This window comes from Pezoporus occidentalis, unplaced genomic scaffold (assembly GCF_034315485.1).
Source record: "Pezoporus occidentalis ecotype Australia unplaced genomic scaffold, CSIRO_AGI_Poc_V1 ctg45, whole genome shotgun sequence".
Classification (NCBI taxonomy): domain Eukaryota; kingdom Metazoa; phylum Chordata; class Aves; order Psittaciformes; family Psittacidae; genus Pezoporus; species Pezoporus occidentalis.
In genome coordinates, this window is record NW_026915780.1 from 8918038 (window position 1) to 8945230 (window position 27193).

The 27193-nt window shown below is 42.2% G+C and overlaps 1 protein-coding gene and 1 long non-coding RNA gene across 3 annotated transcripts in view; both read right to left on the reverse strand.

Annotated features, from left to right (window-relative positions):
* TRUB1 (TruB pseudouridine synthase family member 1) overlaps positions 1–6732 on the reverse strand; it is a 29227-nt gene extending 22495 nt beyond the window's left edge. Inside the window, exons 1-3 of one of the 2 annotated variants that reach the window (XM_062635368.1) lie at positions 6521–6732; positions 4721–4813; positions 896–951 (exon numbers count right to left, since the gene is read on the reverse strand). In XM_062635368.1, coding sequence (XP_062491352.1) covers positions 896–951; positions 4721–4813; positions 6521–6665 — 294 coding nt within the window. In that variant the 5' untranslated portion in view covers positions 6666–6732. The remainder of the gene's footprint in view (positions 1–895; positions 952–4720; positions 4814–6520) is intronic. The other variant, XM_062635367.1, reaches the window with a different exon arrangement.
* Positions 6733–16612: 9880 nt separating this feature from the next.
* On the reverse strand, positions 16613–25725 carry LOC134172312 (uncharacterized). Its single transcript, XR_009967898.1, has 2 exons — positions 18276–25725; positions 16613–18208 (listed from the first exon to the last, which is right to left on the reverse strand). It is a non-coding gene; the product is annotated as an uncharacterized LOC134172312 (long non-coding RNA).
* Between the last annotated feature and the right edge of the window lie 1468 nt (positions 25726–27193).

Below are 27193 nucleotides of genomic sequence, written 5' to 3' on the forward strand. Positions count from 1 at the left end.
TGCATTAGAAAGGCCATCAATTTGCTGAGCCCACTATTGACTTTCCCTGAGTCTAAGATTAAATTTGGAAGGCTTAATTGATTTCTCCATCTGTCATTCTTACCTAAACTTCTTATTTAAGAATAATGGCTAAATCAACAGGATTTTACTTGCAAAGAAAGAATCAACACTGGTAGATTATTCTTATGAGTACATGCACTTGTTTGTGTATGTAACACCTACAATCTGGAGTGCACTGCCAAAGACATAGTACCACTAATCAGGAGCAGCAATGCACAAGACTGCTATCAGTCAAGGCTCCAGTGTGGATTATTTCAGGCAGCCACAGGGCTTTTGTTTCCTTTGGCTTCTTACACCCATCAATGGTTTGTAGAGCACAGGAGCTGCTATCTGGAACAACAGCTACTATCACAAACACACTTTAATTCCAAAAGGTGCTTTTAAGGCCTCATGGTATTTAAGAGAGAAAAGAAACAAAGAGCATCTGTTACTGCAACCTAATAATGATTAGGTTATCTATACACAAAGACCAAAACCTAAACCATTGTACATAATTACATCCCCAAAACATAATTTACAGTGCCATCTTTCTTATAGTTTGTTTTGGGTATTTGGGGGGTGTAGAGGTAAACATTAAATATATGACTCTTAGTGCAAAATAGGAATTTGGGCTTTATTAACATTTTGTAGACAAACCAAGACAAACCATTCTGGATGTAAAAATCTTAGTATCAAATTTTTCACAAAATACAGAAAGGAGCTGAAGTACACATTTAACATAAATACACGGAATGCTTAAGTTATTTGTATGCTGATGCAACTCTCCACAGGAAGAAAAAAAGAAAAACAAACAAACAAAAAACCCCATTAATAGAAGTCATTGAGCATTCCTTACCTTGGAACCTGCCAACATAGTTCCCAGCATTTTTGTTCCTTTTCCGATACCAATCACTGCAAAGACAGAAGAAGAAATGCCGCTTCAAACCCAGCTCTGCAGTTCCCTTATTGCACACCATCCACTACTAAATATTATGCTATTCAGAAATATAGCCTTTCACGGTCTCTTAGCATAGAAAGGGAGTCACAGAATCATAGAATCGTTTGGGTTGGAAAGGACCTTAAGATCATCAGTTCCAACCCCCCTGCCATGCGCAGGGACACCTCACACTAAACCATGTCACCAAAGGTTCTGCCCAACCTGGCTTTGAACACTGCCAGGGATGGAGCATTCACCACTTCTTTGGGCAACCTGTGCCAGTACCTCACCACCCTCACAGTAAAAAACTTCTTCCCTATACCTAACATGAGCTTCCCCTGTTTCAGTTTAAACCCATTACCCCTTGTCCTGTCACTACAGTCCCAGATGAAGATTTCCTCTCCAGCGTCCCTGTAGGCCCCCCTTCAGATACAGGAAGGCTGCACTCAACAGAAAGCATCCCTGATGGTCAAACATGGGAGTAGTGAGAGGAAAAGTCTAAAGCAGAAGATAAATAAGCTTCACCTATTCTTAAAATGCTTTAATTAAACCCATTTATTTATCTTTTAATCACCAAAGAAATGGATAGTGCAATTAACATCATCTTGGTTTGATGAAGGCTGTGGCTCACTAATAATTAATCCAGCCTTCACAGTAACTAAATGGCCCATTTAAAGGTTGATAGTGACCAAGAGTAATACAGCAAGACAGCGTAATGAAATTGTTTATCAGGCTTAGAGCAAGAAAATAAAATAATCAAAAGGTCCAACTGCCTCTCAAAAATCTTTCATAATCAAACCTTCCCATTTCTGCATATACAGACCACTGTCTTTTCAATCTTAAACCAGTACTCTGCAAAACAGCAGTCAACTCTTCATAAAAAAAAACACAGTAAAAGAGCTCTATCTTATATTTTACCTTAAAGCTGTTTACAAGGTGCTTTCCCTGAATCTGCTTTCCTATCGATTTTCTCCACATACAGCAAACCAAAGAAACAATGAAAATTTTAAAAGGAAAGCAGGTTTGTGTACAACTCATGAAATACATAACTGCTTATGCCCTTGGTTTTAATAAAATTACAGGAGTTAAGGGAGCTTGCAGGAAATCACCTCTATGTTAAGATGGAGCCAGTACCAGAAACATTAAGCTGACAATGAATCTGTCTTTAAAAACAAAACAAATATTTGTGCTCTAATGCTTCTCAATCTTTACACTCTGAGACTCATTAGATGACTTCTCATTCTTGATTACTTCTCATCTTGCTCCTGAGGGTATTTAGTCACACATGCCCTTGTGCTCATGAACCTTCAGTTCAGCCTGTTCCTGCCATTTGCAAGACAGGAAAGAGCTGCAACAAGGCGGAGAAAAGGAGATAGCATACAGATAAAACTTTATAACCACTGTTCCTGCAACGTGATGAAATCACTGACACTGCTACATAACTGCTGAGCTGAAATTTGCTAAGGGGTGTCAAGAGATTCAATAGAATCATTTTAAAGAGACACTGAATGCTTTTGTGAGCAAGTCACTAACAATTTTCCCCATTAATCATCAGCTTGTGTAACATGTATTATTGAAAGGTGGCATAAACGAAACTTGCCAGACTACACAGAGCCTAACAAAGTTTAACTGAATTTTTAGTTTTGGTACTTCTTCATCTTTTCTTCTCCTATGGAAGCACAATTCTTAACTGCCCTACAGAAACAAGCTAAATATTTACAATTCCCACTGTACAATATGAAAAACTGGAACCCCAACCATGGACTAACGTAAGATATTCATTAAGACTTGACCTACAGTTCCTTGCTTCTTATATCTTAAAATGTGAGACATAATGTTGAGAAGTAGAAGTTGAATCCTAGCTCTCACCACCTTCCAAATGCAACAGAAGCCACAGATGGGGAGAGACAAAAGATTATCCCTCAGTCAGCAGTCGCTTCAGGCTCCTACCAGTGTGAGGCCACCAATACCACCTGGTCTCTATGCTGCCTTTCACTCACATGCCATTCATCACCAACCTCTGTCTTCAAGGTCCTTCCTCATTTGAACTTGCTGTCAGTAAAAAAATATGAAATTCTATTTTCAGATGAAAAGCACAGCTCAGTTATTTGCAGTGCATTTGGCACGCTAAGCAAGACTCTCTATTGACTAATTCACTAGCTCCCATGAACAAAGTTATAGATATGCAGTACATAAAATCTGGGAAACAGCCACTTCAGATCAAGAAAGGTTAGAGGTTTCAGAAAATAAATACTATTGTACAACTGACCAAGAGGAAAGAAAACTTTCTGCCTCACCACCCTATCCATCCCTATCTGAGTAACTTGCTTCTGCTGTGTTCTCCACTCTCCTCAATATCTTACCCAAACCCACAAGAAATTTGGGCACATTCCCATTCCTCTACAGTTTTGTCCTTTCCAATCTAGCTACCACTGATTTTCCTGTGTGTGTTTTGTATGGCATCGGAATGATCACTCCATAGCATATTAAGGTGATGCACTTCTGTCTTTACCAAGCACATCAAGCCCAAGTACTTTTTGTCATGCCACAGGAGCGGGCTTTGGAGACTGCTGGATATCAGAGAGCAGTAGGAGAAGCAATTAAGAGGCATGAGTGATTTTTCTTTTCCTCTGGATCAATGCTGTTGACTTCCCACAATGAGCAGTAACATGCTCAAAGGGAACATCTGTGTAGAAGAAAAATGTCCGCTTCAGCAGTACACAGGGTAATCTCCAGTGAGCAGCTACACATTACAGGAAATTAAAACAAAATGAGATAGCAGGTACTTCTAGCCTAAGAATGTTACATTTTGCAATGTTCATAGGTGACAGAGAAAAACAATTACCAGCCTATAGGCCTCTACTAACACCCTTCATGAAAACAACCTCCCCTTGAAGCACAGCTCTTCCTGAACAATCAAAAAGTGGATTTACTTTCAGTATATGCTCACAGTTGTACCTGTTGCCTTTCAATACCAAAAAAAGTATTTCTGTTATTTCTTCTAGCTAAGTAGAGGTACAAGGTTATAAGTTAAGCAAGGTGTAGTCTGCATGTTACTTAGAACTGTTGGTGACAATATGTGATATGGGAATCATCCAGACCAATGGTCACAGCCACAGCCAGGTTTTCAACACCAGCAATTGGCACATCCTGTTCCTTAGTAAAACAAAGGAATGTGATAAACAGATTGATTGGTATCAAAATTAAAAGATGAAATCTCTCTGATGACCCTTCTTTATGAAGCGAGACAGGACAGGAAGCAAAAAAAGTCCTTCTGTGCTGAGCCTTAAAAAAGCAGCAGCTGAATTGCTCTTATACATCTTTCATTTGGTGACTATTACAACTCAAAAGGCTCCCTCAAAATCCCAGAAAAGCCTTAGTTTAAGAACAAATACTTTAGGAAATTATGCTATTAATCCCCAGCTTAAGTAAAAAAAAAAACCCATCAATTTCTGAGGTAATTTAGAATTCATTACACAAGAATCTTTATGTTCATGTAATAACTCACAGGTTATTTCAGGAGTTGGGGGTAGAGAACATAGCCTTCTGTTAAAAAAAAAAAAACAAACATGTAAAAGTATATGCAGAAGAAATTTAACCCAGACCACAATCACCTGCCCTTCCTCCAACACCAGAAAGCTTGCCATGCTTATCTCAAATTGTTCCTCCACCTCTGATTTCATGTAGGGATGAAAACGTTCCCCAAAGTCACTCTCTGATGACTGCATTTATATTTTACATTACCCAGAACTCCTTCAGCTGCACTGTCCAAAGTTCCACCATGTCCAATTTTCAAAACCTGATTTCTTTTGCTCCTATTTGCTCGCACGCCAGCTTCTGCAAACAGAAATTGAAAGGAAACATTATAGAATAACCTTACAACACAGGAAAAATTGCACATATTTCCAGTTTGCTAAAGAAGATAAATATCAATTACTTAAACTATGAATTAGTAGTGCAGAAATTGCTGTCCTGAATAAGACCAGTGATTCATCTAGATCTACTCTCAAACTCAAACAATTTGCAAGCTATATTCACCTAGATTCTAATCAAGCCTTATGTACTGTTATAAACAGATGTTCAGAAAATGCCACTACAAAACCTGGTAGAGAGTTCACCTGCGAAGTTTCACTAACAAAGCACGCAAGAACTAGCAGCAGAGCTCCTGAAATCATCTCATATATACAAAATGAATGCTACCTAATCTGAGCAATACCTACTGTTTTACTTTCATGTAATGGGTCATGTATGAAGATAAGCTGAGAAAGTTGGGGCTGTTCAGCCTGGAGAAGAGAAGGCTGCAGGGAGACCTCAGAGCAGCCTTCCAGTATCTGAAGGGGGGCTATAGGGATGCTGGGGAGGGACTCTTCATTAGCGACTGTAGTGACAGGACAAGGGGTAATGGGTTAAAACTTAAACAGAGGAAGTTTAGATTGGATGTAAGGAGGAAATTCTTTCCTGTGAGGGCGGTGAGGCACTGGAATGGGTTGCCCAGGGAGGTTCTGAATGCTCCATCCCTGGTAGTGTTCAAGACCAGGTTGGACGAGGCCTTGGGTGATATGGTTTAGTGTGAGGTGTCCCTGCCCATGGCAGGGGGGTTGGAACTAGATGATCTTAAGGTCCTTTCCAACCCTAACCATTCTATGATTCTATGAATAAGCACTTACCAATATGAAAGTTGGTTCTCACTTCATCAGCAAGTGCCCAAAAGTCCAGATTAGATTATCAAATCCACATACTTTATAAAGAGAATCTAGGTCATAGTCCCTCAAACTTTACAATGATAACACTTTTTTCCCCCCAGTAACTGACAGCTGGGGTTACCTGTATTCACAAAAAGCAGTTTCTGCAGTGTCCTCTGGACTTTCAAACTCCTCAACACAAGGTGGTTTTCACTCTTTTGGTGGTATTTATTGTATTTTTAAATGGCAATAAGCAGTGGGACTGAAGCAGCACATCCTGCCAGTGCTGTGCTGAGCTGCTGACAGCCATTCTGGCAGATGGGTGCACGCTGTCCCGGGGAGTAAGCCCAACAGCTCTCCAACCAACCTGGGACCCCCTCTGCTGTCCACCGCAGGACTGGAGCTTTCTGCTAGTGCAAATCTTACCCTATACGAATTGAAGGCTCACATCACGCTGTACCACAGGCAATACCACATGCCTGCCCCAAGTAAGGAAGTGGTGAATACGGCTTTACAACAATCGTGCTGTGTAACCAACACACTGAGTCTCGCGGGCAACCAGCAGCTGCATGCAGTGAGCCAGAACGTACCCAGGAATGGCTCCGTCCCCCAGTCCGACCCGTACCACGGCTCACAAAGGGGGTGCAGTGCCTTGACAGGGGCTGTGGTTGTGGTCGGGACCCCCAGCCAAAGCGCTCGAGGACTAAACGCATGTTCACTGCAGGCCACCCTGCTGCTGCCCGGGAACTACGAGCACCTCTCTGTTACGACTCCCTCACCAACACCCCACCTCGCGTCTCCATGCCCACCTCGGGGAGTGTGTGCTGCACCTCGCCTCCCCCGGCCCGCGCCCGGCGCCTACCTGCCAGCAGCTTCTCCTTCAGGAGGTTGAGCACGCCGGCCGAGGTGGGCCCCTTGGGCTTGTACACGGCGAACAGCCCGCTGAGGGAGAAAAGCTTCTCGGCCGCTTTGCCGAGCACCACGCCGCCACCCTCCCTCGCAGCCATGCTCCCTCCCGGCAGGCCCGGACACCAGCCCGCCACAACCGCCCGCCTTCCTCCCCGCCCGGGGACCGCTGGGAAATGTAGTCCGGCTGCGGGCCGGCTGAGAGGAGAGCCCGAGAGGAGAGGCGGGTACCCCAGCACAACCTACCTATGCCATATCCCCCCTCCTGCTGGGAGTATTACAGTATCACAGTATGGTAGAGATTGGAAGGGACCTCGAAAGATCATCTAGTCCAATCCCCCTGCCGGAGCAGGAACACCTAGATAATGTTACACAGGAATGTGTCCAGGCGGGTTTTGAATGTCTCCAGGGAAGGAGACTCCACAACCTCCCTGGGCAGCCTGTTCCAGTGTTCCGTCACCCTCACTGAGAAGAAGTTTTTTCTCAAGTTTAAGTGGAACCTCTTGTGTTCCAGTTTGTACCCATGTATTGTAGGCATTTAAGCAAGCTGTGCTTGAGCAAGGCACCGAGAGCTTGGATGTTTTGTTCATAAATTTCGTTTATTTATTTGTAAGAGCCTGTAGATGAAACCGTGAAGAGATAGAGAGTTACAGGGAGATAAATGCACGGCTAGCAAAGGGCTATGTACATCCCTAGTTCCCCCCAGAGCTTGAGAGAAGCAAATCTTCCTGCTCAAGTCGATGCTGTCTCTGTACAGCGCAGGTTCAAGGTCTCTGTGCGGTTTTTCAGCCTGTACTGAAGAAAGTGGCTTGCTCAGTGCCTGCTCGCACCTTCCACGGCAGCTGCATGGGCTCAGCGCTTCCATTTGCGGGCTGCCATCACTGCATCTGTGAGATGGGCAAAGGCTGCCTGCGGCTAGCAGTGCCCACCAGCCTCCCCTGCACACCCTCTGTGAGTGTTATTCATAATAGACCCCCATACTGGTTTGTGTTGGAAGGGACCTCAAAGCTCATCCAGTTCCACCCCCCTGCCGTGGGCATGGACACCTTCCACTAGAGCAGGTTGCTCCAAGCCCCTGTGTCCAGCCTAGCCTTGAGCACTGCCAGGGATGGGGCAGCCACAGCTTCTCTGGGCACCCTGTGCCAGCGCCTCAGCACCCTCACCGGGAAGAAGTTTTTCGCATAATCTGGCACCTTATTTGCTTAGGTCTCACCTGCATGGCTGTAATCTGGCTGTGGAAGGGTGCAACGGTGCAGCATTTGCTTCAAGGGTGGATTCACTGGTGAATGGCACAGGGGGCCTGTCTTTGCAGGACATGGAAGTGAGGTGTCAGAGTCCTTCTCCAGAAGCCTCACTTAGGTAAAAGGTCTGTGAGAAAATTGCTGCTGATTGACATGGATTTAAAGCCCAGCAGAGTTGTGGAAGGCATGTTGGATACCAGAGAATCATAGAATCATAGAATAGCTAAGGTTGGAAAGGACCTTAAGATCATCAGTTCCACCCCCCCTGCCATGGGCAGGGACACCTCACACTAAACCATGTCACCCAAGGCTCTGTCCAACCCGGCCTTGAACACCGCCAGGGATGGAGCATTCAGAACCTCCCTGGGCAACCCAGTGCTTCACCACCCTCACAGTAAAGAACCTCTTCCTTACATCCAATCTAAACTTCCCCTGTTTAAGTTTTAACCCATTACCCCTTGTCCTGTCACTACAGTCCCTAATGAAGAGTCCCTCCCCAGCATCCCTATAGGCCCCCTTCAGGTACTGGAAGGCTGCTCTGAGGTCTCCACGCAGCCTTCTCTTCTCCAGGCTGAACAGCCCCAACTTTCTCAGCCCGTCTTCATACAGGAGGTGCTCCAGTCCCCTGATCATCCTCGTGGCCTCCTCTGGACTTGTTCCAACAGTTCCATGTCCTTTTTATGTTGAGGACACCAGAACTGTACACAATACTACAAGCGAGGTCTCACGAGAGCAGAGTAGAGGGGCAGAACCATGATGGAGCTTGTGCTGCAGACATGATTTAGTCAGGCTAATGGTTTTGAAAACCATTTTTACCAATTCACTACTAAAAAGAGATTAAATGCAGATTGCTGTGCAAGCAGGCTAAAGCAAAACTATTTAAACATGGCTATTAATGGTGTTAGTAACCTTCCAAGCAAGGAGGTTGCAGCCCAAGCCCTGAAATGCAAACCTGTCACACCATCATGGGCAGCATCATTGGGTCAGCAGACTTCAGAAAACATCGTGACGGATCAGGGAGAGATTATGCAGAAATGAGAGCTCCACTCTTGGCATAAAGACATCCTTAATGTAAAGAGCACCTCAGCAGTCCAGTAATGCAGTGGCAGATGGGGCCTGTGAAAAAAATCCCTCTGCTGCCTTCTCAGGACTGACCTACACAGGGAATTGTTTAAAATGCTGTAATTAACCTCACATAGTTGTAGTGCATGAGCTGAAGGCCAGTGTCTGATCCCCAGCACTCTGTTTCCACAAATTGCAAAAAGCTTTTTTATACTTTTTCTTTTTTTTCTTTTTCTCTTTTTTTTTTTTTTTTTTTTTTTTTAGGACAGGGTTTCAGGTGTCTAAAGAAACTACCTACTACTCTCATATTTAGTATTGAGTAGGAAGTCCTTATAGGTCTTCCAAACTTCTTCATCATCAATTAAACCACAACACTTTTGTTATTGCAGCAGATGGAGTCTTTGAAGGCTTGGAAAGGAGATGTTTGCTTTGACTTCAGTGGGCATTGGATAAGGGCCCAAAACAAGAATTGTGAAAAGCTATTAATGACTGTCAGTATTTTAGCTAGCTGGAAGTTTATGTGTACATAAATCACACATAGCTATCTTCATGGGGCAAGGTTATTCAGCATTCAAAATGGTGGGGATGATATACCAAACTGTTCATCTCAAGGGCTTTATTTCAGATTTGTTTTATTTCAGATTTGCCTTGTGTTGCTTGTGATTAAAAGTCATTACCATCTGCTCAGTAGCCTATTTGAAATGAGATGTTTATCTCCCAACAATTCCTAGCCAAGCCAGCATCCACAACAACCAAACTCATGATTAGAGTTACTGACTTTATTTGCAACCTTAATAAAGAGGCTCAGGAAATGGCTGAAAGGATGATGTTGCTTTATGCATGGAACATGACAGGTCTAGTAGAGGCAGGACAAATCCTCCACTTGGGTCACTGGAATTATCCAAAGCAATGCCTTGTGAATCTGGTGCAATTATGCTTTATAGAGAAGAGATAATGGGTAGTAGCTGTTGTACATGCAAACAGCAGATGAGGCCTGTTGCAAAAGAGGAGAAACTTGCTTGTGCAGAACAGAGATGTAACATTTCCTTCTACCTTTCTCCAGAAAGATGCTCACTTCTTTGTGTGCTTTCAGGCTGATAAAATGCTCACAGACCACAATGGAGAAGAAAATGATGCTGCATTGCAGCTTTTAAAGTAGATTCAGTAGAAAAACACCATTTCTGTATTTCTTTTCCCTTTATGATTCCAGCTTTATCGACTGTATCCAAATCAGAGCAAATAATTGCAAGGAGGTCAATCATGGCTCATGTTCTTCCTGTAAAAGCAAAGAGCTGCAGCTGTTTGGAAGTTTAGGTCATATGTAAACTGCTCCCTTGTCAGGTAGTGGAATTTTGTCTGTAATAAGAACTGTCAAAGCCCTAAATACACAGATTTTTTCCCCCTCTAACTGTTCTGTCTGTTTGGGTGATCAGGGGGAGATAAATAACTCTTCACTTGTTAGTTCATTCGGATAGGCACAAAGCACATAATTCATCATGTGTGAGTGGTTCTTCTGAGCAAAAGTACCTTCTTCAGTATCTTGTTGAACAGCAGTAGTTTTGAGAAATGAGTGTCAGTTACTGTAAGCAAGGCAAAGCTGTAACTACCTATGGCATACACTCATCCTGGGATTAGCAATTTTTGTTAGTCATTCTCCCCAGGAGAAAAGGTTCTTAAACTGCAGGTATTTCATGAGCAGATTTTTGCATTTTGATCAAACAAGATTGGTATTTAAGGTTTACACCAATTCAGATTTTAAGTCTAAGTCTAGGCTTTGTTTAATCTTAGGAATATTTTCTTCAGACTTTTATCCTGGCTTCTCTGTTATTAGAGGGATTATTTTGAATTAGGAGTAGTTTAGACAAGAGGAGGTTTTGGTTAAGGTTTTATAGTTTCAATTTGAGTTTAACCAGACAAAATACAATCGGATCCAAATGTTTTTAGCTATTCCTTTTTTAAGTGAAATGCAGTTCTGGCAGTTAGCTAAATAAGAGAACAGCAATTTTTCCTGACCACTGGTAGATCACAAATGTTGTAGAGCTATGGAGAAATATGATACAGATATGATTTCAATTGCTCCTTACAGACCTTTTCTGAACATGTTGCATTAGTAAGTGAGGACACATTATGGACTGAAAAGTTAGTTTTAATCTCTGATACGTGCCTAGGTCTGTCTATAATGACAGAGGACTCAGCATGGTGTGGAATCAGAAGATCAGTGATGCTGAGGGGAATAAAAACAAAATACATTTTGCAGATCTTTGATTTTGTTGCTAATAAAAGTCTCAGTGGGATCCTCAGTTCTCATTTAAATTTGCAGTTTCTTGCTACAGTTTCTGTTAACTGGTTTTCCAAGATGCTGCATCCTAATTAGGAACAGCAAAGAACTCACCAGATGCGCATATGGAAGGAGGCATCATATGGGGGATGGTTTATATGGACAATTCAAGTCCAACCTGCCCCTCTGTAAATTCAGAACATAAGGTTAAAAGGACCCAGACACTATTAAATCTGAGAGGCTGTTAAATGCCGTGGCTAGAAAATAAATGGAGCAATATGAGTTGAACTGGAGTGTTTTCTTTAAAAACATTCAATCTTGATTTGGAGATACGGGGAGACAGGAGGAAAAATAGATCTGTAGCTTCAGCAGTTGTTCAAAATACACCTCTTTTTTCAACTGGCTTTGTTCAATTTCAGCATTTAGATGAAAGTGTTAATAATCAGCTCTTTGGCAACTCATTCTCATCTTGTGAGCATACAGCATATAGAATCTGTTTAGCATTTTGTGATGGATATGCAGAAAAGAGAATACCTGAGCTCCCCAAATGACCTCCTTTCCTCACCTATTTATTTGAGTGAAGGAAGAGATTGTACCTCCAGAAAAGAGCCGCCTTCAACATCTAGCATTAAACTCACATCAAAGTTAGATAAATACTGTATGATTTTCTTGGCTAAAGCCTATGAAGACCCCATTTGAGGAAAGTAAAGATCTTCTTTTCCAAAACACCTCCCAGCTTCCCATTGTCAGCAGTCGGAGGTATTTTTAACCAAAGCTTGACTGTTACAACGGTTATATTTAACCATTATCAGTGGATCTTCCTGCTGTTGTCTAATCTGCCTAATACCTTAGAAGCCATATCTTCATTCAGCTTTTACTCTGTGGCAATGACTTTCTCAAGTTGGAGGTTGTATGGAGGAGTCCTATTTATTCTGTCTTTTATTTCAAGCTACCTTGTCTAGCACTAGGCACCTCCTGATCCTAGTACAATGAAAAATGAAGAATTCACTCATTTACTTCCACCATCTCTTTCATGATTTGAGAGGCCTTAAATCATATCTTGCTCTCTCCCTGCCTGTTTCATCTCAATGTGAAAAACCCTATTAAGTTTTTCCAAAGCTCTTTAGTCACTCCTTGAACAGAGGCTATTTGTTGGCTATAATCTTCATTAGGATTGTAATTATCTTCCCCATCTATTTGGAGATTGTACATCCTTCTTGATATGTGGTGACCAGTATTTTACTAAGCAGTTAAAATAAGGCCATGCGATGGTCTTATAGCATGGCATGACGAGACCTGCTGTAGTGCTTTCTGTTTCTTCTCTGCACTTCACTGCCTGGTGCTTCATGAATTGCAAGTGAAGCTGCTTGATGCCTGATAGCTGTTCTCTTTCTCCCTGCATCCTCCATCTTCCATTGCAAGATGCTTCTTGGGGGGCTACTGGACAAGTGATATTACTGGGGGAAAGGATAATTCTCTGTAGAAGGAGGATAGCATACATCATTATTTGCTTATTAGTCTTTCCTCCCAGTCTGACAAGTACCTTTCCCAAGGAGGGCCCCTGCTGGATGACTCACAGCAAGAAGTAAACAGCCAGCTGAAAAGTGTTTCTGCAAGAGGCAGTTAGAAGAAGCACAGAGATGAAGATTCACTCCACATTAGGGTATTCTGTCATGTACTATATGCTCTTAAGAAGAAAGAAATATCTCTCCTTGAACTGAATAAGAAGGTCTGTGCAGAAACCTTACAAAGGGCAGTGGCTAAGCATCTCAGGTTCTTCCTGCCAAGAATAGAGGGAACATAAGTAGACAACCTCCCAGCAGACATGACCTCAATCAACAAATCTTTCCTTTAGCTGGAGACATCCCCACGACCATCATCCCACACACACAGGCAGAAATTGGCCTTTCTCAACCTATCTCTAACCTGACAGTTCTCTCCAAGAGCCTTTTTTGTTTTGTTCCCTAGAAAGACTCAATTCTTTTGGCTTTAACTTCTTCAAAGACACATTGCCTATATTCATCTGCTGCATGATGATTCACATCTTGCAACTGCTCCTTAATATATGCCTTGCTTAACACCAGCTTTGCTGTGAGAGGCTGGTGAACATCACCAGCCCAAGCAAATATATATGATAAGAAGGTCAAAACCGTGGATTTGATATCTGTTGTCCCAGGGAGGAAACTGGAGCTGAGAGGGTGTTTGCTGTGTTCGCTGGCCAGAGGAGTCAGTGGCCATTCTGGGAACTTTTGCCTGGAAGATAACCTGCTGACATAAGAACAACCACAGTGCACCTCCTCTATCCTCTTTTATTGGCAGGATCTCACCCTAAATAAGTGCAAGTTACCATGGATTAGTTTCAATTAATTCCGAAGTGGAGACAAACAGAAGTAGCCATTGCCCATGGGTGAGAGCTGCCAACTGCATCGCTAATGAGAGCTCCAGAATCAATAACCGAGCAGCTCCAGGCAGTGCAGTATATTTCTAATGCACGTTATAATACTGTTGACAAAAATTGTTCTGTTTGCTATAAATTATTCAACTTTTAATTGTTTAGGCTTTGGAGTCTGTAAAGATGCTAATTGCCAACTGTAAGATTAACTTGATAATGTGTGCTTTGTGTTTTCATAAAGTTGACCTTAAAATTGCAGAGAGAAGAAAGGCTGACTTTACAGATACCTCATCAAAAATAAGGAGATCAAAAAGATGGGAGTGTTCTGCCTTTTTATTCTGGGTTGCAATCATTAAAATGATATTCCACATCTACCATGTCTGTGTGAACAAAGTAATAAGTATTTTGACCAGCACACATACTTAGATCAATATCCCACTCCATCTGGGTTATCCCATACCATACCTTGATCACAGACAATGAGCAGCCTTAAGAAGAGACTGTGGTTTGGCCTGTCTTACCTGAAATCCTATACTTTTCTTTGTAATAATTAGGTAAAATGGAGTGAAGTATTTGCCAGTTTTCTGACGTTTCTTCCAGGTTTTCATGTATTTGTATCTTTTTTCATTGCCTGTTTTATCTTGCAATAAGATATTATATATATAATGTTTTATATTGCAATAAGACTATATCTTGTAAGGATATTGTCTAGACAAAGTTTGCTTTTTTTAGTAATCATATGGGGAAATTATAGTAAGAAATTTATTCAGAAATGTCTTTGCTCAGAAAAACTGACTATTTGCTAGAACTGAAAGTCAAGTATCACCTAAAAAGTCAGTCTGGGTTTTTCCACATACTTAAACTGACTTTTTTTAATTTGAACCTCTGGTTCCTGGTATCCTGATTCACATTCCACTTCTGAATGTGAATCAGTGCATCCAATATCAAATGTAAAAAAGTAAGCTAAATTGAAGAATGTTTTCCTCTGTTAGATATTAAAAACACCTTCCTGGAAAGCTGAAAAAAAAAGACCAAAGTATTCTTTTCTTCTAGCTCAGAAGTTCACTTTGAAGCAGCATTCCCTTACACAGCTGAAGAGCGTGATCCCAGAGGTGTTCTCCGTTGATGTCAGTGAGAGGTAAAGGATGCTCAAAATCGTGCCCTAATTTCTAACTTGGCTTGAAGGTATGTTCTGTGTCCTAGTAAGAAGCCAGTTTACAGCAATCACCTTGTGCTGTAATAAAATCATGGCAGGCTGTGATGGCTGAGGCTACCAGTGTATAAATGTAGCATTGAAAATAAGCACTAAATGGCTGTACTGTGGCAGTGATGTTTTGGCAAATGATAATCCAGAGGTGACCAGAGATGCACAGAAGATCATCTACTTGAGTTATTCCTTCAATAAGGATACTCTGCATGAGTGTCCTTTTGGTTTAAGCCCTTTTGTTCCTAGGAAGGTCATTAAGCTACTTTGTTTCTGGAGTATATTTATTACTTTTAAATCCAGTGCAGTCTATTTAGTCTTTCTTGATGCTTCTTTGTGAAACATTAATGAGAAGCTCACGCACACAGTCATAGAATTTGTCTGATTATCCCATTCATATTTAATAAGCTTGCTGCTTACACTTCAGAGTAACAACAGAAATTAGATAATGCAGTACTTTAGTCCTGGAGTGCCCCTAAATTTGTCTTTAAATTATTCATTACACTGGCTAAGGGCAAGGGAGCTGTAGTAACCCTAAATTTATCTAAATCCTACATTGTCTCATTTGTGCCTCTTTGTTGTTATTCCCACTTTAAAAAAAAATAACTAATTCTTATTGAAACTGAAAACATCCAGTTTTGATCTGTTGCGGATTTATGAACATTCTCCGCAGAACTGCAGTCAGCTAAAACCAAAGATAATTTAGTTGGACTTCAGCTGTATATACAAAACGTGAGCCCTGTAATCAAGTAAGACAGGGAAGATCTGTTTTGTTAAAGTAATTGTTGTATTTTCTAGCTAAGACAGTATTTTTTTAAACCTGTCAATTAAACAAGAACACAGATATTAACCAGCTGCACTCCCACAGTTTTAGGCTTCTTTATGGTTTCATTCTATAAACTACGTGTCTCTTTCATATGGGTTATATCCAGAAACACATTATCAATGTTATATTTTAAGGTCTGTAAAGTAAATAGACCTTGTAAGGTAAAAGGTTTAATCCAAGCCTAGGTGGCCCCTCAAGCAGAGTCTAAAATCATATCTTAAATGCTGGTGGGCTCATAATCTATTTTCCAAAACAGACAGAATCTGTCATACCTTCAGATTCATCAGAATGTTCCACTCTTAAAAGTCCTATCTGAAAACAGCAGCACCAAATACACCCCAGTTCAGATGTATCCCAAGCTTCATAAAAGCAGAAGTTTCATGAGAGCAGCTCAGTTAAGAAGACTTGCATTCTCTGATTCACTCTTGTAGTGGAATTTTCCTGTTCTCACGGGAATGGTTCATAAACCACTCCTGAGTTTAAACCTTTAATGGAGTATATATATATATGCCCAGTATCAGAATGGATCAGGTGCCCAGGGTGCTGACTCTCAGGTTCATCTCTAAGTGTTATTATAGACTAGCTGGCTGTCTAACAATGAGGGGCAAAACCAGGCTCATGGGGAGGGGTACTGGAGAATCAGTGAAATAGCACTTCCTTCTAAAACATCTGAGTGGAAAAGAAATATGAAGCTTAAAGTGGGGTATAACTGTGTTACACACAGGCAAGAGGAACCCAGGAACAGTGCAGTTACCTCTATTTTTTCTGCATTGTCTTCACAGCTGAGTGGAATGTCCCCACTGTGAAAAGCCCCAGTCCAGATGAGTGGCAGCACAACAGCTCATTTCCACACTTTGACCAACCAACCTAGTCTAAAAGTCCAAAATGAGGAACTAGCAGAGCAAATGTTGTTACACAGTTCCTAAAATACACTTAATCCCCATTAAAAGTTTGGAACCTCTTTGTACTCTTTGCACTCTTTGACTTTCACGTGTGTGCATGGTAATGCACCAGTATCCTCACCTGTTATTAAGAAAGAAAGTCACACATGTAAGAGTCGGAGGCATTTTACTGCATCTCGAGTACTGTCTCACTGGAACACTCACAGAGACAGATTGCATATCCTGACAGCAGTCCAAGGGGGAAAAAACAACTTTGGGAAGGCAACACAATCTAAATTTCCTAGAGTTGAGCCAACAGACAGATGGTAGGAACTAAACGTCCTTAAAAAAATCCCATGGCCATGGCCATCCTGGCATCAGTCTGGTATTCCGCCAAGCTGGGAGCCCCAGTGAATGAACTGCAAGGAGCTTAGAGCTGTTTCAGTCCAAAAGAGCTTGAGGGGCAAAGAGTTAGAAGAGATAAACTGCTGCAAACTGCTGAACTTAGAAAGTTAAGATGGGAACCTGCCCATTCAATACTGGCAATGTGAGGGAGTGACTCTAAAAGAAATCTGTGATTTGATGGTTGAATTCATGTTACTTTTCAGCCATGGTGGAACAGGCAGATCCAGCTGCTGGCAGCTTACTTCTTGTGCAGAAAACAAAAGCAAGGCTTTTCCCCACTTAAATGCTCAAAAATAAAGCTTATATTAGATTTGTCTTGGACACAGCTGAGATAGATTTATGGAATAGCAGCCTCTACTCGTTGCTCAGCAGGGCTGTCAGCACAACACGCACTCCTGGGCAGGTAGCAGCTACTCCAGGCACCTGTACTCCTCATGCCATAGCAGAGTTTAAGGATTCATCTTTCAGATAAATCCCAATAAAAAATGCCTTACCTTTCCTCTGTGTTTTGGAGAGCAGGAAATACCAGCTGGGGCAGGAATGAAACCTAGAATAGCAGCTTGCATTAAACAAGACTTGTGAGACTTTTCCCTCCTTGTTTTAAGTACAGTTTAATGATTCAAACAACTAAAAGTATCTGCTTTCCTCTTCAGAAGAATTCACCCAAGTTTAGCTTCCAAGTCCAACTGTTTTAACACTGAAAACTGTGGGGTTTGTGAGATTCAGCAACACAGTGCACGTGCTTTTCCCCAGAAAGCCTCATGTTGTCTGACCAGCATAAAATGATAGTGGAGCCAGACCAGATGCTTATGTGTCAGAGAGTCACCATCATGTCTTAAAAATCAGCTGTGCTTTGTGCTTGGGGTCAGCAGCTGAAGCAACAGCCTTGTATGGTGCTGCTAGGCCAAGCTTCAGTTCATAGGCACACACTCATAACTGTTCTTGCAAATCTTCTGAGCTTGTTTCAGAGGTTTCCTGAGGCAGGAAACAAATAGAAAGGATGACCTTCTCTCAGAAGCCCTTCCCTCAATGGGCTTCTGAGAGTTGGCAGCATCTCTCACTCCTAATTCGTATTTCCATCTGTCCTCCCATTGAATGATGAGAGTGAAAACATGCCTGGGGGAAGGCTGGACACAGAGCTATTATTGGGTTTCCCTGCATCATTACTGTCCAAAGTGAAGGAGACATCCTGGCTTGGTACAGGGAGGCAGAGGGGAATGCAAACATGTATAAACCACTGAGCTGTTTCAACTTGCTTTGAACATTGCCGTAATTCTACATTAAAGGTGCTGTGTGGCAAGTCACTGCACCATGCAAATCACTGCACCACGCAAATCACTGCACCACACAAATCACTGCATCACACAAATCACTGCATCACACAAATCACTGCATCACACAAATACTGCACCACACAAATACTGCACCACACAAATCGCTGTGCTGGAGCCATTCCTGGGTGAATGTTGTAATTCCCAAAGCCTGCAAAGGGGTTCTTTAATCCACAGTATAAAGTGAGAGATGGAAGTAAATTATTGGAGGAGAGAGCAGGCTTTGGGGTCTTTTAATTTCCACTGGGGCCAGCCTTATACAGCCAGCCCAGGCCCAGGGAGCAAAGAGGACACTTAAAGCCACTTTTCTACTTTCTGGGTTTGATTGCTGTGTGCTTCTTGCCCGGGGACCCAGGCCTTTGCTGTTCTATTTACCCTTCCCAGAAGTGCACTTAGCAATAAATGGAAGATTCGAATTCAGGCATTCACTCTGGAGAAAAAGTGGGGTACAATAAATAATGGTCACAGGTTAAGTCATCCAGGTATTGCGTGTGCTTTTAATGGATATCAGAGAAAAACACCATAATGCTTGCAGATAACCTCTTTTTCCCCCCAATAGTATCTATTTTAAACTATATCTCATGAGAGATTTCAACTATTTTCTTTGCTTCCAAACACAGCTTCCCTCTGAATCTCTGACTCTGAAGTAGAGAGCTGAATTCAAGCTGCAGAGAAATCTGTTAGAAGATGCCTGGAGGTATGTGTGGCACAAAGACACAAGAACTTTATCTTCTTTACTGGCTGCTCTGAACTGATTGTGGGGATTAATGATTTATCTTTCTTTAAAGAACTCCTTGGAGCTACATAGTCTCAAATCAGATAAAGTATATACCATTCCCTGACCAGACACTGCCAATTTAGGTGTAGCCTTTAATCTGGTTACTTCTAGTTTTACAGAGATTTGACTTAAAGAAAAGTTTCTCAAGAGATGTCATCAGTGTTCATCAGTTTTACAAAATCTCTATGATACTTGTGAAAGCCTTGCTAACCTGGGATGTTAAGAAGAAAGGAGAAATAGCAGAAATTCACCCTTCTGCTGAGAACAATCCAGTATCGCACCTCTGTCCTGGGTAAAACCCTTGAACAGTGAGTAGGGCTTGAGCTGGCTTCTGATACGAGGGCAAAGTTTGCCTCGGAGAGTATCACAGATGGATTTCATCCTGCCCTCTGGACCAATATAGGTTCGCAGCAGGCACAGAGAAAGCAGACAGCTCCCTCATCCAACTAACATCTGTTCAGGTTTGCTGCAAACTTACGTATCTGTGCAGAACGGGAGTAAGGGATTGCTCAGAAGCAGAAATATACAACATTGATCCATAGATGAGTCTTTAAGAGTCAACATGGATGTTTCCGGAAATGCACCAGGGACGACATGTCTCAGAGATGTTAAATCTGGTTATTAACTCCCTTGCAACAAAGTCAGTGGGAGTCATCTTGTTGAAACCATGTTTGGACTAGAGACTTGTCTGATTCATGTCCTTATTTATATGAATCCAAAGTGGGATTTGTTATTTGAGGTAAAAAAGAAACTAAGAAATCCATTCACATATACAGTAAAAAGGAATTCACACACAGTCTGAAGCCTGCCAAATGCAAGGCAGCTCCAGAGAAAAATGGCATTGTAAACCACTTCATAGCTTAAAAGAAAATAAGCTGGGCGTACAACAAGGTAGGAACCATCTGCTTGGCTTCAGTGGGAATTTCCCTGGAGTAATCATTGCAGGGGTGGGTAGATCATGAAATAGAGGAACCTTTTTTTTCCTCCTCTTGTAATTAAATATACTGGGTTTCTGCAGAGCGGTTTCTGGCACTGAGTTAGACATTTATCTGTAATACCTTATCATTGTAAGGCTACATAATTACAGTGACAAACAAGCTCATTTAGTTCAGCAGGGTTGGACATTTCATCTGATTGACAGACCTTCATTTGCTACAGATCATCAGTCCATTTTCTGTTGTAATGTCAGATTTCAGCCACTGCTCCATGCACTAAAATGCCCTTCCCACAGCATCCAAGATAAATATCTGTTTGATGTAGTATCAGATTTCTCTAGGAAGCTAAAATATGAAGGGGTGACCATATTTGCCACATTCTTCTTCATGACATTCAGACTAAGCAGTTGGCCTTTACACAGGTCTTCTGTGAAGCTGGGAGCAGAGAACATGAATCAAGGCAGTAGAGGTCTGTGTGACCTTGTGATAAATTAACATTGTCCTTTGACTCGATACGTTTGGATCTACAGCATAAATTCTTGATCAGGATGTAAAATCAGACCTACTCCTAGTTTGCTTCTTCTGCGGTATCTGGAATTAATATTGCAGGTAGTGATTCAGTTCTAATGCAATTGGAGTTAAATATTGCTGTCAATCTGAGTACATTTAATTAAGCAGTATTTACAGAGCAACTAAATGTTCTGAGAACTACAATATGATGACCTGGAATTCTTCAAGCCTTCTTTTTCTTTCTATTTCAATACTTTCTCTTGTGTTTCAGCTTCTTTTGCACTGGTAATACAATGCTGTTTCACATCCTCACAGCTGACCTTTAGAGAACAAGAAGCTGGGACCATTGTGGCAGTTCTGTGCTTTTCCCTTTATGGTTTCGTATAATACGTATTAGCCTTATTTTTATTTTCTATGTGGAATGAAACCAACCTTGAGAGTTACGTAGTGTCAGAAGGAACGTATTGCTGAATTTCTTTGAATATGGTAAGCCTGATTTTTCCAGTTCCCATGCTAAGTGGAAAAAGGCCAAAAGAAGAAACAAGAATTGTCCAGTATTATCTGTACTATTAATTAAAAGTCAATATATTACACATTAAACCAAAAAGTAATAATTTATCTCTAAGCAGTGGGCCTAACAAGCAAAATCCACATACTGGCTATATTGTCTCAAGATACATCAAGTAAAGAAATTAACTAACTTCCACAAAGCAGCTTAAAATCATGTGGATTATATATTTGAATGTAAATATAGTCGGGTGAGTTTATAGAGAGAGGCAGACAGAGGAATAAAATAGAAATAAGGAAGGAAAGATTTTTACAATAGGCTTTTACTGTATCTTTTGCAATGGTTGATTGACTTTCTAACGTTCTCTTTAGCAGCATCATTCTGCATAATCAGAACCAGAAGGAAAAATTAGCACTGAGCAAGGCAATATAATCAGCGTTTTCCTCCACACAGTGGCTAAAGAAACTGTATTACCCGAGACAGGGGTTAGAAGTGTTCAATATCAGCCCAGCTTGGAGCCACTGGTCAATCGATGAAATGAGGCTCCTGAAGGGCAGGGCAGTAGCTTTAGTTGATAGTGTGCAGACTTAATTTTGGCCATACCATCTGTTGGGCAGCTGGATGTTTCCTGTCTCTCATCTTACACTAAATACTACCAAACTTTCCTAAAATGCCCCATGCTCCACCAGCAAAGTCTCTGAACCTTGAGACTCTGAGAGCATTTTTCCTTCCAGGAACACAGTGAGGATGTTTTGCCTCATGGCTGCAGGGCTGCGGTGCACTGAGGGTGGCTGAGCTCTCAAGGGCACAAGAGGAACCCATGAGCCCTCAGATGAACCCAGAACTCAACAATTTGCTCCACTTCCTTTTCTCTAGGCAACCTGATGGTTGCACATTTAGAAGACATAAATGTTAGATGAAGTTTAGTCAGACTGTGAACAACCTTCTTATTTACAGGGCAGTCCCACTGCTTGAATCCATCCATAGAAAGAGCTCCAAAGATGGCACATACTCTAACTCACACAGTTTGAGTATTTAAAGATACTTTTTGTGTATGTATTTGGGCCCAATGTGACTTTTAGGGAGTGCATAGCTGCATGGTACAGCCCACAGTCTCCAGTGGTTTCACAAGTTCTTTTTCACAGTATTTTGCACTAACAGGCTGCTTAAGAGGACTTGGATTCCAACTCTTATTAAAATCAAGCACAGCAAAGATGTTCCCATCTTCACAAAAGCTGAAAACTGAGGCTTGTCCATCCTGCAGTGCAGCACAGATGCGCTACAGTTGTGCAGGATATGCCAGATGTATTTAGGGTAGTAACTGGTCTGGGAACAGGGGTAAGTGAAGAGCAGATGTATCATCCCCTTCTGCTGCCTCTGCTCTGGGGACAGATAAGCTGGGGGCAATGGGAGAGAGCAACCACTTAAACCAGCGCCGCAGGAATCTCCAGGGTCCACTGACTCCTTGTTTTGGATCATTCGGGTGGAGTGTTACAGTTTTTTTCTATAATGTGCATTTTGAGATAAATACCAGTTGCAGCAAAGCATCTTTTATGACACAGTTGTTTAGAAAAGGGTCAAACTGCTGATGTGCCCATTATCATTATAAACCACCACCGGTGAGCGTCCATGCAGCCGTGTGGAACGGGGCTCACAGAGGCCCATTCAATTACAATCAACCAGTCAGATACACATTGGGCTGTGTTTAACGGCTGGCAATGAGCAGGATCTGCAGCCTCTGAGTGATGATGAACTGGCTGTATAAGCTTTAATTAGCCAGAGACAAGGTGGAATTACAAGGACTGTTTTATTAGTGCAAACACTTTGCTCTCCTGCTTCCCCCATCCCTGAAATTCATTGTGCACTTTGGATGTGTTCATGAGCAAGGCAGATGCTGGGGGATGAAGAAGAGGTTTCTTGCAACCTGACCCCTCAGGAGGAATAGCAGCAGCCAAGCCTTTAATGCTGACACAGGTTTCTGAAATATTTATGCCCGCAGTTCACTGTTTACCTCATGGTCTCCTCTCCTTGCTCACGCCGAGCTGCCTCATCAGGCAGCTCCTGCTATTTAGGAAGCACAGAAAAAAGAGTGGAATTAGAGGAAAACCCTTTTGGAATGCATTGAAGCTTCCACTAAAGAGCTGCAGAAAATTAATGTGTAGGCAGAAAGAGCTGGGAGGGGGGACCAGCGGGTGCCTCGGCAATGTCAGGCAAAGCATATGAAGGGCAGAGTTCCTCTTGCCTCACCTCAGCAGGCCTGACTGCTGCCAGTTTTAAGTGGGAACAGTGTTTCAGGACCAGTTATTAGCCACCGAGTGGTCTGGTTGGTTGTTTGACCCAGTCCATGCTGGATGCTCTGCCCTCGGCTGCTTGCAGAAAGGGCAAGCACAGCCTCAGCAGCCACCCGCAGCAGGGATGGAGGGAAAGGCCTCAGAGCAGACAGCAGCAAGTAGGTTAGTCTGAAAGATGTGAGTGGAAACAGTGCTCTTACAGAAATCCTTTACAGACTTCTATATATTCACTATTTAGTGGCTCAGAAGCAGATCACATCCCTTTGCATCATTTTCAGCAAGGAAGTGGCTGAACTCCCTCCCTTCATGCTCTCCCCTCTGACCTGTCTCATTACAGAGAGCCCAAGGAAAGTCAATATGGAAAAAAACCTGTTGGATCCTCGTATCAGTCTTGGATTTACCTGAAAACAGCAGATTTCAGCAAGACAAAGAGCTTTGGAAGACAAAGAGCTTTTCCTTTGGGATTTCTGGTCAGTTGTTGTGGGGTTTTTTACTGCGTCTAGATCCAGGCTGCCTGAAGATAATCATGGTTTTGCCAGTTATTTTAGTGTAATAGGAATTTGATCTTGAAATATGCTGAGCTCACAGGCTATATAAACCATAATATTTTGTACATCTGCTCTAAATCCAGACAGCCAGAGGGCTGACGGTACATTTCCTCACAGCAAACAGATCTGCTTAAAAGCATGAAATAGATCTTGAGAGCCACCAGCGCTGATTGTGTGTCATACCTTAGATGGGGAATGGAAGGAGAACCATGATCAAGCACACTTTATTGACTTTATTCCTTCCTTAACTAAGAGCCAAGCTTCTCCAAATATGCATAGTAACCGTTTTATGCAATATGAAAGCAAGCTCTAAATTACAGTCCTCAAATCACCAATTCAGAGCCCTCAGAAACATTTTTTGATTCCATTTCTTCAACTGTAATTTCCGGGCTGGAGCCTTAGCCATTAATAGCAGCTACATCATTACACCACCGTGACACTCCGGCAGCACCCTCATCCATTTCAGTCATTGATCCACTAATGTGTGCCGGATGAGAAAGGAAAAGGTCCAGCTCATTCATCCTCCCCCTCCTTTCTCCTCCTCTCACCGGGTGGCAAGCACTCACCCTTGGCTTTAAAGCCCTATCAGATTTCAGATGCTCAGTGTTAATTGTCTCAGCACAAGGGCTGACCCCAGACAGCAACGGGGCCATAGGAGTGGGTGAAATGCTACCAAAGGGAATGGATGTGCAGCTGCTTTCCTTGGCCCACAGTCTGCTGATAGCACTGGAAATTACAAGTTAGAGCTGGAGCTGTAAAGCACACTTGTCAGCATTGGATTCTTCCTGGAATATGAAGCCAAACCAGGAAAAGGGTGGGAGAAAGGCTAAAGGAATTAGGCAATAAGATCAAAGGTACAGCAGTGTACTGCTGGAGAAGTAGCATCAGCTGCACAAGTAATCCTGGTTGCATATGGAGCAAAACCAAATCCCTCCTGTGGACATCCATACATAATCCATATTACAACTCTGTTTAGGTGACTTTCTAAGTCACAAAGATACTGAGCTGACAGATGCATTGCTTATGCTTGTAGCTTGTTGGGGCTTTCTAATCCAGCATCCTGATTTTTACTTTTTCTCTAAACTATCCAACTAACCTATAGGCACATTCTTGCTTTCCCTTTTCAGTCTTTGCTTGGTACATCTGTTCTTTTGTTCTGCTTTCCCTTTTCTTTATATTGCTCATTTGGGGGATCAAAGGATACAGGAAATAAAAATCCTGTTAGTTTTCAAAGGTCCACACAGCAGTAGCTAATTGGTTTCCAATCAAGCCCAGACTGTCTTTGATCTCCAAAGCCCTTGCAAAGAACATTATGCTAAGACACAAGCATATGTGTTCAGTAGCACTACCAGGAGATCTTATCTTTAAAGTCTGCAATTACCTGTGCAGAGGCACTTATAAAGATGAGAGGTTCTGAAAACAATGCTGTGGTTTTACACCATCTTCCATTAAACTTGCATTAATGGGATGTACCTACACCCTTCTGAAGAGATACTTTCACTAATATTTCTCTCGTGCTGAAGCAACAGAGGTGGTGGACTGTGCAGCATCATCAGGGACAAAGACCAGCTTCCTCCAGCTCCTCAGACCACAGTACAGCCACATAACCATCCTTCCTTGCTGGAGATGATTGCTGCCTTTTTCCATTCTTCCTTATGAAGCCAGACAGAAATTTGCTGCTCATTCCCACTTCCAGGCAGCAGTTTATAACCTTTGGCTGTGCTGGTTGAACTTTAACCTTTTGCAATGATCAGTGGAATGTTCTTGTTTATATATATCTTTCAACAAGAACTAAACATGATACAAACTTCTTTGAAGCAGCTTTGCCACCACAAGAACCATAATACGAAAGAATACCCTTGTTCATCTTTGCAAGCAGTTAATCTACTCTGTCACTTTGAACCTTAATGCCCTTCACTTTGCCTGACTTTATTCACTAAATGTCCTTCTCTTCTTTCCTCTTCAGTGCCTAAAGCCACTGAAACGTGGGCAGTGTAGTCTCTTCTCCCAACTAAGAAGTGATAGAACAAGAGGAAATGGCCTCAAGCTGCACCAGTGGAAGTTTAGATTAGATATTAGGAAGAACTTCTTCACTGAAAGGGTAGCCAGGCATTGGAACAGGCTGCCCAGGGCAGCGGTGGAGTCACTGTCCCTGGAGGTATTTAAAAGATGTGTAAATGTGTCACTTAGGGACATGGTTTGGCGGTGGACTTGGCAGTGCTGGGTTTATGGTTGGACTTGATAATCTTAAAGGTCTTTTCCAGCCTAAATGATTCTATGATTCTGTATGGAAAAGCAAAGTGTGTTCATGCTAGAAAAACATGAGATAAACCAATGAAATCTTGGGTTTGTAGGAGTCTCTTCCTTCTGTTCCTTTTCCCTTTTCCTTTCTCTTTTTCCTTTTTTTCTTTTCTCTTCCCCTTCTTCTTTCTCTTTCTCTCCATGCCATAGCTGGCCAGAAATCACAGGTCAGTTTTTCATGTATCAGGACAGAATTACCTTGTGCAATCTGGTGAGGCAGAGCACAGGAGACACACAGGTTTATGCCTATGTATGCATACCAAAATCTGTGATTCTGGTTCTTTAAATGAACAGTATGCACTCATTTCACTTAAAATAGGACTCCTGTCAAGCTCCTACCCTAGAGCAGCTACCAGTCCCACTGTCAAAATCACTCTCTGTGGTTCTGAATAGGTTTCTTAATGAAAGAGCAACATTAGCTCTTTGGAACATTTCGTCCCTGAAGGATGCAGCAGCAACAGCCTCTGAATGATTTCTGGCTCAGACCTGCTTATAAATGGTAGGAAACAATGGTTTAAAACATGAGTATCAGCTCACTGGAAATGCTTCGTAACAGTGACTCAGGGAACCAAGAAACAAATGGATACTAAGAACGGTACCCACTGATGAGCGCTTTGTTTCCCACATCCACACTGACCCCCTTAAGAATAACTATGGTGTGGGGATATCATTACCGAAACAATGCAATAACCAGGGAACGAAATGGTTTGGGAATGTCCTGGATTCAGCTGTAACAGTTATTTTATTCTCCTTTCTAGTAGCTGGTGCACTACTTCCATTCTCCTTCCCATCCTGCCCGGAGAGAACAGGCTGTGTGGTGTGGACTTACCGGCTGAGCTTAAACCACGAGAGGGATGCAATCCAAAGACAAATATGTTCTGGTGAAATGAAATTTTTAATGTGTGCTGGTTGCTGGATTCAATAATGACGAGCATCCGCATGAAATCCTGTGCTGCTATTTTCGCAGTCAGGTCATACCCGCTGTCACAGGAGTCATTTTTTATTCTAGTTAAACCTGGAGGCAGTAGCAGAGTAGAATTTGACTTGAGATGTCTAGGTTGAAACCAAAGAAAAAGAGCTTTTGTTATAAAATGCTGGGTTGGACACAGGACTCAGGTGTTCTTTTGCAGCTGTACTT